This window comes from Pelodiscus sinensis, chromosome 4, assembly GCF_049634645.1.
Source record: "Pelodiscus sinensis isolate JC-2024 chromosome 4, ASM4963464v1, whole genome shotgun sequence".
In the NCBI taxonomy this organism is placed as follows: Eukaryota; Metazoa; Chordata; order Testudines; family Trionychidae; genus Pelodiscus; species Pelodiscus sinensis.
The window spans coordinates 44152717-44163094 of NC_134714.1; the positions used below are offsets into that span (position 1 = coordinate 44152717).

At 51.6% G+C, this 10378-nt stretch overlaps 1 protein-coding gene across 2 annotated transcripts; it reads left to right on the forward strand.

Annotated features, from left to right (window-relative positions):
• The first annotated feature begins 227 nt into the window (after positions 1–227).
• PGF (placental growth factor) lies at positions 228–8306 on the forward strand. 2 transcript variants are annotated; one of them, XM_006117758.4, is made up of 7 exons: positions 228–779; positions 3234–3273; positions 4751–4947; positions 5889–5965; positions 6750–6779; positions 6877–6939; positions 7375–8306. In XM_006117758.4, exons 1-7 carry the CDS (start codon positions 714–716, stop codon positions 7394–7396), a joined length of 495 nt encoding a protein of 164 aa, XP_006117820.1. In that variant the 5' UTR covers positions 228–713; the 3' UTR covers positions 7397–8306. The 2 variants fall into 2 exon arrangements, with proteins under 2 accessions (XP_006117820.1, XP_006117819.1); XM_006117757.4 differs by having other exon boundaries at positions 235–779; positions 3231–3273.
• Positions 8307–10378: the final 2072 nt, after the last annotated feature.

Below are 10378 nucleotides of genomic sequence, written 5' to 3' on the forward strand. Positions count from 1 at the left end.
GCGCGCGCCTGCAGCACTCGCAGCAGCCCCTGCCCAGTGACGCGCGCGCACCTGTGGGTGAGCACCCAGAGCCCCGCCGGGGCACGCGGGGCCGCGGATGCACAACCAGAGGAAGCAGGCGGACAGCTGGAGTCTGCGGGGCTCGGAAGTCCGGAGGATGCAGCGCCGCTTTGTGCGGTCTCGGAGGAAGAGAAAGTGGGAGTGAGGGTGTGAGGTGGGGAGGGGCTTGGGCGGAGCCTGCTGCTCATGAAACAGAGCTGCGGAGCCGGCAGGGCAGCATTCACATGGCTGGAGAGCAGCTGCTGGGTGCAGGGGGGCGCCAGTGCAGGAGCAGGAGGGGGCTTGGGTGCGGCGATTGAGCGGGGCAGAGGTGGTGTCAGTGTCCCAGGACGAGCACCTCGGCGATCTGCGCCCCTTGTCCCCAAGACCCATGCTACTCGGGGCTCTGTAGCGCTGTCCTCCCATCTCCTGGCGACGGGCCAGCATCGCCTGCAGGACACAGCCTCTCCCAGGGCTAAGCTGCTGTCATTGGATCCACGGGTGCTGTGCTGGGGACGCTCGGGTCCTGGATTGTGACCAGCTCCTGGGAGCGCCACAGCCAGGGGGTCGCTCCGCCGTCCCCCCGCACTGGAATCTCCCGCGGGGCAGCATGTTTGTGTTAGCTGGGCCACGGGACTCTTCACTTGGGCAAAACTGAGGAGGCAGAACCAGTGATGCAGCTTCTCGGCAGCTTCTTGAGACTTCTTGTGGCTCTCGCGCTGCAGGCACCACCCGCTCAGGTGAGGGACCGCAGCTTCTTGCACCCCCATAATGGGTCTGGGGGAACAGAGAGGGCACTAGCCGTGGGAAAGTCCTCAGGGATCCTGGTGTAATGGTCCCAAGCCCCGTTACCCTCTTGCATCACTGTGGGACTAGAGAACTGCTGAGGAATGGCCCCTGTAGTGTACTTGGCAGGACAGTTGCAGAGTGGAGATCAGTCTGAGGAGCTGTTCTCGGGTTGTCCCACTACTAACCCTCCCCAGTCTCTGAGTTGTGAGTGACCCCTTGTTCCTTGGGACCTCCCTTTGCACAAGAAGAGGAGGCTGACTGAGATCCTGCTGGGCTGGCCGACAACTGGGGGGGAGGGGGTAGAAGATCAGTATCTCAGATGCTCTCTGATGATAAGGCTGGCTCCATCTTATGTCCAGGAAAAATAAACTCCCAGGTTACATCCTGTGAGAAGAGGGGAAGTGCCAATATTGTAGGAAAGCTGCAATGGGTCTGCAGCTTGCAGACAGTCCAGCGACTGCTCTTCAGCTGAAAGTGTCTGGAGAAGACTGTGAGCCGTTCGCCCAGGAGAGCAGTCCCATGGTGCGGGACAGGTGTCAAAGCAGCCGGGTGAACTCTGAGCCCCAGGTACCCTCCTACACCTGGCAAATCCCATGGAAGAGCCCTCTGCTCCCAGGAACAACAGCAGAGAGTTTCCTATCTGCTGAAAGACAAGTGGGAGACTCATCTTCCCAGACCCCCCCTACCAGAGCCACATATCCCATGGATGCTGAGTCCCAGGGCATGTGCTGTGACCAGCAAGGCAGCAGAGCATTACTGCACTGAAGCAGGGATGTGGCCTGATGCAAGAACACCATCTGCTCTCCAGCAAATGAGGTCTTAACAGTGCCCCTCCCTTGTACAGCTTCTCTGAGAAAGTCTAAGTAATTGATTGAGTACCCAGGGGTGGGAGGAAGCCCAGCCCAGCCCAGGAGATGAGGGGAGGTATTTCCTCTTTTTAAGCATATATTAATTTGCTTTGATTTTTGGTTTCAAACATTTGCCATTGAGGAAAAGTCCATCCCAGCTGATACCCCTGTGATTTGCTTCTGCTAAGTGTCTGTCAGCTGATCTGGGCTACTCATACCTGCTGCAGCCAGCCCACTTTGTGCTACCCGTCCATCACAGTGGGGCAGCCTTGGTCAGCATTTAGATGGCAAAGCCCCTCCTCCCCCTGCAAAGGAAACCCAGAGCATGGCTTGGAGGAATTCGGATTTATACAGCATCCCAGATACGCATGGCACATCCCAGATATACCTGGCCCCTGAATGAGTCCAGAAGGGCAGATGACAACATGCTGTGAGCTGGCAGAAGGGAATCAGATGGGGCTCAGACAGCATCATGTAGGGATGTAAAAGGTTAAATGGTTACCTGGTTACCCTGTAAGCATTAGCATAAGCATACTTACTGGTTAATCAAAGGGCTCAGCTAGCAGGAGCAGCCCGGCCAGCAGGACCCTGACTGCGACAGACCTGAGGGGACAGAGCAGCCCCCAGCCCATGGGGCTGGAGCAGCCTTTGCTGTCTGTGATCAGTGGTTAACCAGTTAAACATGCTGTTTAACCAGTTAACTATTTTAGGCAGTTTTTACATCCCTGGCATCATGATGATTGGGGTATTGAGACACTCAACTAGCTCAGGAAAGGGAGGAGGAGTGCTGGGGACTCAGTAGGGGGAGTTCTTTCCTTGCAGTGTTGGGCTCCATTTTAATCCAGTATTGACCCTAGGCCCCAGCCTGGCAGGACTGGGGGTAGGGTGGTAGGTGTTATATGGATGAGAGGTAAACTGACATGCTGACCGTGTGTGGTTATTGGATCCCATGGCATGTTGGATAGGAGCTGAGATGTCAGCCTGGGTTTCTTCTGCCTCCTGCAGTTTGAAGTTACACAAAGTCTTCACCTTCCCACAACCTCCTTAGCTGTTGTTTAGTGAATAATGTCCCACCTAGCCCATCTCCTGGGAGCCAGGGCAGAGTCGGTCCCTGTTGTGTTGCACTCAATCTACAGTAGTTTTAAAATTAACTTCACCAATGGCCGCTCTTATACAGCTGCCACATTATACTTCAAAGGTCACCACATTAAGTGGTGAGTGAAACAATCTCTTGCGGATCCACAACAGCTATAAACATGCTAGATAACACTCACTCCTGCCATGAGTGCTGCGGATTGGACTGGATGAGGTCCCCTCTAGGCCTATAATTCTATGCTATTTATTATCATTATTATTTATTAGCTCAGTTGTCTTCCTGCTTCTCCATGTATACCTCCAAATGCTCCACAACAGATCTGAGCTGGAAGGGCCAAGTACAGTGGATGGATAGGTGGGTGAATGATGCATGCAGATAGGTGAGAATGGGTGGGGGTTTGCTGCACTTTGCTTATTCCCCACTGCCTCTTTCTAAATGTCTCTGCATTTCTCTCCCAGCAGTGGGACAGATTCAGCAGAAATATTACCTCAGAAGCGCAAGGTGAGTCTGTAGCTGGTTCTCCTGGCTGTATGTGAGAATATTAGATCTCCGGTGGGCTCTGGAATTCTCTCTCTTCTTCTCCCTGCCCGGGGAGCCTGGGGATCCCCTCATGTCCACTAATCCCAGAGGAGGAGACAGACCCCAGGGAAGGGGCGGCAGGCTTCAGAGGTAGGTGATAAAACATGGCCTATGGGGAATCAGATTGGGACTATCATAAGTCATTGGGGGGAGACAGAGGAGTACACATAGAAAATGTATTGGGGAAAATGGCTCCTCTGACCCCCCCCAAGAAGTTAGTTCCCCAAGACACCCACACTACTGCACTCTGGGAAGATGCTTATCCAGCCTTCTTCAGAACTGATGAGTGCCAACAGGGCAGCCCCTTTTCTGGGAAAGAGCAGGATCAGAACTGAGCAGAATTCTTTAGGTGAAATTTATTTTTGACCAAAATGTTTTGTAAATTAGCTTTGAATTTGCTGAATTATTTCAGTTAAAAAATTGGTGCAAACAAACACATTTCATATGGACATTTTCAGGCAGAAGATTTTGACTTTTCATTTAGACTTTCACGTCCATTTAATTTTTTAAAAAGTAAACAGTGAAAAAACTGAACTGCAATAATTTGTTGGACCCCAAGCAGGTTTTCCTTTTTGTTTTTATTTTTTTGGAATGTCAGATGACTGAAACATTCCAAGTTGAGCTCTGTGGCAGCTTTTCCTGTAACAAGGTTTTGGGCACTATAAGCCATCATTCTTCAGGGCATGAGCCAACATGTAACTATTTGGGGTTAGAAGGATACTTGCCCCTGGGGACTGACTAGCCTGCAACTGCCACCAACAGTGATCTATCTGGTACTGGCCAATGTGGAGACAGTAGAGTGATCTAGCCAGAAAACTGCTCTGATTCAGTGTGGCAGCTCCTATAACAAACACTAGTTTTTGGGCTGTCCCATATCGGGACGCTATCTCCCCATCTTTTCCAAATGACACATAATTTTCCAGAAAAATCCAACCACTATTCCGGGACTCGTTCCCTAGTTTTAAGGACGATCAGAATTGCTTGGTGACTTTTAGAGGGAGTCCAGAATTGGGCTTCTAGAAAAAACTGGGCTGTTGTTTTAGCTAGGGTGTGGAGCACCATTTCTGCATAACAAATGGAGATTTTATCAGTGTCTGGAGATGAAAAATGTTCTGCCTCCAGCTCAGCACATGACAGAGGAGACCGGAGAAGAGCAACAGATGGAACAGCTCAAAGAGGAGAAAATGGATCTGTTAGCCTGGAAAGAGAGTCATATTGCTGAGAGCTGCCCACTACATTTGGGACACACAATGGGTTTTGCTTTGATGCCTGTGCCAGGCACATAGCAGGCCTCCCAGACTCAGCCAATAACTCCACTGTTTAGTGAAGGCCCAAGGGAACAGGTCAGCAGGCATCTTCTGGGCATGAGTTATAGCCCTCTCCCCTTCATCTCTTCCAGTACTGCCCTTCCAGGAGGTTTGGGGGCGCAGCTTCTGTCGGCCCTTGGAAATGCTGGTGGATATTGTGTCCGAGTACCCCAGTGAGATGGAGCACATGTTCAGCCCTTCCTGTATTTCCCTGCAACGCTGCACTGGCTGCTGTGGAGATGAGACACTGCAGTGTGTCCCAGTGGAGACAGCCAACATCACCATGCAGGTAAGAGCCAGGTGGGCTCAGCTCACAGTGCAGGGCTATGGGCTCCTTTCCTGGCAGCTAAGTCAAGTATTGGTATGACTTCACAAGGTCAGGGTGTCACACAAACATGGGAAATTAAGGCACAGAGAGGTTATCTGACTTCCCCAGGTCACAGTGAGTCAGACGTCGAGTCATTCCTAACATGCCCCCGGACTCTGCTCCATCTTTTTCCCCACATCTGTGCCTCGCTCCAGGAGGTGCATGGGCTGGGCCAGTGCTCCCCTCACTGGCTCTTTGCTGCATTCCCTTTTATGACTTTCCTTGAAGGTCTCATCTTCTTCGAACCTGCAGTTACAAACACAGAGAGCTGACACTGCGCACGTATCTGTGTGGGTGTGGGAGAGGAGGAGTTTGTTGTCCCTGTGAAGGGTGGTGCCCCCTGGTGGGGTGAAGCAGATACTGTCCTGAAATTGCAGCAAAACTATTCCCTGCATCTCTGGTTCTGTTTTTTCTCCGCCCCTCTCGTCATAACCAGAGGTGTCTCTGGGGATGCTGGACCACCCACCCATCACCTTTTACAGCTAGTGATTGAATGGGCATCCCAAGATCCTTGTTCCCCGTGGGCATCATAAGCCTGTCAGGCTGGAGAGGCCGAGGGCGATGCCAATGGCAGGCAGACAGGAGAATGGGAATGACAAAACACTGTTTTCAGTCACTGCTGCACCCATCCTACAGGGACCATGCATTCTTTGGGTGGGGAATCTTGGAGTGCAGGGGTGGACCATGAAGCCTCTATCCTTTCCCACTGCCTCAGGAGGTCGCCCTCTCACTCCTTAGACCTCCCCCAGCACCACCTGAAGTGTCTGAGATCAGCGCACCACCCTAGCAAGGAGCAGAGGGAAAGGGAATGATGAATCAGCTTTTCTATGAAGATCTAGGGAAGATCTTTTGTTCCTTTTCAGCTCCTGAAGATGAAGCCAGCGGGGCAGGTGCCCTATGTGGAGCTGTCCTTTACTGAGCACAGGCAGTGCGAGTGCAGGTATGGCCCAGCCAGGCTCACCCTTTTCCACCACAGGGAGTTATGCAGCAGCAGGAAGGTCCCCAGCATGTCACTTCCATAACCCTGGGGTTGGCAGGTCACTATGGTCCCCTTGCTTAGTGGCTCTCCTGCACCATCTAGTGGCCTGGCTCTCACAAACATAGAGGCTGTGCCAGAACTGCATTGTTTTCCAGCTTGCCAAGAAGCTCTGCTGCTGAAGAATGAGTCAAGCCAGATTTTCAAAAGTGGCCTCTGGTTTTGGGTGCCTCAATGGTAGGAGTTCAAACTGAGACACCCCGGGGCCTGATTTTGAGAGGTGTGGAGCAACTACAGTCCCTGTTGCCTCCAGCTGAAGTTGTGGGTATTTAGCACATCAGCAAATCAAGCACTGGGGATGTCAGTTTGGACTCCCAAAAACTAATGGCCACTATGTTTGCCTTCATTTCTGACCCTCACTCTAGTTCCTCATCTGGGCTGTGTTCTGGCTTCTCCCTTATCTCGAAGAACTCTATAGACTGAAAGATGCTATACTGCATTAAATGCTTTCTGAACGTTCCTGGCCACAAGCCATCCTTTTGCCAATGATATCAATACTTTATTGCAAGGGGGTGGAGCCCATGCAGTGGAGTTCTGGCGGGCAGTCTGTCAGTTAGGATGTGATTCCATCCTGTGGAGCCCTTGGTATTTTCCTAGCATTCCATCCTCCACCAGTACCTAGGCACTCTGCAGATGCCACATCTGTGGTGTGATCGTTTTACTCTCTCCATTTTACTCTCTCCTCTAGGCCTCGGCGGACTACAATGAAGTTAGGAAGGTAAGCAGTATTAGCAGGGATTCTGGAGTTTGGGCTCCTCAGCCCTGGCTCATCTCCCATCCAATCAGCCTCTTATTTTCCCCCTTTCCTTTTGAAGGAGGAGACCCAAGGGCCAAGGCAAGAGGAGACGAGAGAAGCAGCGACCTAAAGGCTGTGATCAGTGAGTGGCTGTTGATCCAGGAGGAGGGGCCAGGGCAGTGGCTCTTGCCAGAAGCTTCTCTCAGTTGTGGTCCTTTGGCTGCAGCTTGCTGCACAAATTAGGCTCATGGAAAATGCACCAACACCTGGCGTGAAACTGCTGCATCCCAACACACAGGGGCTGATACAGACCTGGGCCTGCCTCTGCCATCTTTCCTGGGGATTTCAAAGTACTTTTCAAACATAAATTAAACCCTCCTGATCCCTGACCCCAGTTCTGCTCCACTGGAAGGTGAGTGTCATTACCCCCACTTCATAGGTGGGAAAACTGAGACCCAGAAAGGAGTGGACTTGCCCAAGATCATCCAAGAGGATCAGGAATAGAGCCCAAAGTCACTGGTTCCCAGTCCCCCTGTTCTATCCCCCATCCTGTCCTTGTGCTGTGTTCTCTTTGCAGGTGTGCCATTCCACGCAGTTAGTCATCTCAGCAGGAGAGGGCAGGACCACAGCACCTGAACTTATTACGTAATTGCCTGTACGTATGCACCAATTGCATTCTTGACTGAACCTTGTAGGACTTTGTGGCTGCTTGCAACCTAGGAGCTGTGGTCCTCCGAGCAGACAAGAAGCGGTGAGGTGAGCAACAGGACAAGCGCATGGGCCCTTTTGCAGGAGAAGATAATCTGGACTCCTGCTGGCTGCCTGCAGGGATCCAACACCAGGATGAGGGGAACTTAGCTGAATTAGGGGCAGACACCCCTCAACCTGCCTGGCTTCTCCCTTAAGGGCCTCCCTTGACTCTGCACAGTTCACATTAATGGTTAAAGGACCCAGGAGCCAGATTCAGGACTGAAATACTGCATAATGAGGCTCTGAGGTCCTAGGCTTTGCATTCAGCACTCTGCCAGAGGACAGCAGGGGCCGAGTTCTGCAAACATGGGAATGTTTTTGTGGCCTTTGCAGCTAGAGGAGGGTCCCAAAGTGCTGAGGGTGGAGCAGGACAGTGCAGAACCTCCAGGAAGTGCCAGTCCACAGGGTGCCACTTTGGGAACACTTTCTGCTGTTGTCACCCACAGGAGTCTTATGCTGCCACCCCCACTTTTGCAGAGCAAGCCTGCTCCCAAGTTGTCAGTGTGTGGAGGGTACCACACAGTCATGAAGGAAGAAACCTGGTCCCCTGTGGGGAATCCAAATTCTGGCGCAGGAAAGAAGTAGAGAAGCTGCAGTGAAGCATGGAGGCAGGTGACCTGGGACTTATTCGCTGTGGAAGTTCCCTGGGTGGGTTAGGGTGTGATAGAGAGTCCCAAACTGTATGACATGACACCCCCAGTACCTTGGCTGCAGCACAGCGATTTTCAAGCTAAGTCCTGAATAAAATCTTATCATAGTGACATCCAGAAGTATCTGTGAGAATGCATCTGTCCCATGTCCCCAACACCTGGTCTTACCTACTCCTTCTGGGGCTGGAGTTTCTTCACAGCCTGTGCCTCTCCCCTGTTCCCTACAGCACAACCTGCCAGGGCTGCTGCCCTGTTCCCTGCTTTTCCTTTTCTACCTGCTGGGCCAGGAGTTGCTGGGGGCTCCCCTAAGGGCCTGGAGGGCTCCATTTGCATTAAAGGAAGGTCAGCCTCTACCTCAGCCTCTCTAGCCTGCAACCTCAGTGTATGTGTACACTACAGAGGAACGTCCACACTGCAATTGCATTCTGCTGCAAGAAAATCAAAAGAACAGAGGGGTTTTTCCAGTATTGGTAATCCTCATTCTACAAGGAAGAAGCCTTTTTGCAAAAGAGCACTTTTGGGAAAAGGCGTGTGTGGATGGGGAAGGAGTTCTTTCGGAAGAAGAGGAAAGAGAAAAAAGCACAGGTGCCCTGGTGGCCATTCCATCCATAACAATCACAGCTTACATGTGAGAGAGCATCCATTCAGTCTGGACTCACTCTTTTGAAAAAGCAGATCACTTTTTTGATGCACTTTTGCAGTGTGGACGTTCTCTTTCAGAAGAAGTTTTTTCAGAAGATCTCTTCCGAAAGAAGCCTGTAGTCTAGATGTAGCCTCAGAGGAGAGAGATTTGGCAGCTAAGGCCATGCAGAAGTTACATGACCCAGGAACTGAGATGCTTGCTCATAAGTCAGAGCACTTAACAATTTACTGTTGCCCCAGAGCAGCAACTGAACAACCCATAGAATGACCTGAATATAGAATACACTGAACAATCCACAAGTGTGGATGCAAGTGTAAATGCAAATCATCGTGTTAGCTTTAATTGAGCTATCTGTCCAAGTCATGTTCACTCTGTAGTGCAGAAAGGCCTAAGGGAGTTGTGGCTGCACACCCCACACCCTGTACGGAGTTGAATGCCTCAGTTAACTCCAATGCAACTCATTCATTTCACTTTTTCTGAGGCTCTAACCCAGGGGTGGGGAACCTTTTTGGGGACAAAGGCTCTTGACCCACAGAAAAATCAGTCAGGGGCTGCACACAAGTGAGAAGCAACCCCCCCCCCTTCAGTGACACGGCCCCCAACTGAGGAGAAAGACACTCCCCACATTCTCCTTGCCCACCAGAGCTTAGGAGGGCCCAGCCTAGTAGATTTTGGGTGCTCCAGGCCTGTGGTGAGGCAGCAGGGGGGCTGGAACACCAGTGCAGGCTCCCCAATGCTGGGAGGGGGCCTCTGAGCCTTGGGGGGCCAGATCCAAGTAAGCCCAGGGCTGCATCTGGCCCTCAGGCCTAAGGTTCCCCACCGCTGCTCTAAACCACAGGGTTCCTGAATGCTGTAGCCCAATGTGCTCTCCCCTCTTCATCACCTTCCCAGCTCTGAATCTAATTCTAATCCCTCCCAAGGTTGTGACCGCACACTTTTCCTTTCTGGATGATCAGTCACTTTTGCCTTACATCCCTCTGCACTGGCTGGCTGGGGCATAGGGGATATAGGGCAGGTGTTGGCCCTCCCACCCCACTTCAGAGACCACCCTGGCACACAAGGTTGTAGGTGGGAGCTTCATAGCCAGGCCTGTATCTGTTTCCCTCCCAACGAAATGGCCAGCAGAGGGGACACTTGAGAGCATGCTGGGAACTGGAGGGTAACAGCTGAAGAGTTGTGTCTTTGTGCTCTCCACTCCATTAAGAATATGACGAAATCACACTGGCAAGGTTGGATTCAGAATAAACGGATATAGCTGAATACCTTCATGCTGCAGTTGTCTCAAGACTATTCACCATTGTGGCAGGGCTTGGAAAGCAGAGTGCAATCTAATGCACCATGAGGGATGAATCTAGGCCCATGTTTTCTCCCCTCTAATATACCTCAGAATTCAAACATAGGAATTGTTGCTCAAGAGCAGAGCAGTAATTCACCTACAGCAGTGGGTCTCTCACTTTGGTCAGAACCAGATGCTTCAAAGGAAGGTGCAAACAAATAAAAAATCCAGCTATGGGATCAGCTGCCCACAGGAGAAGTTT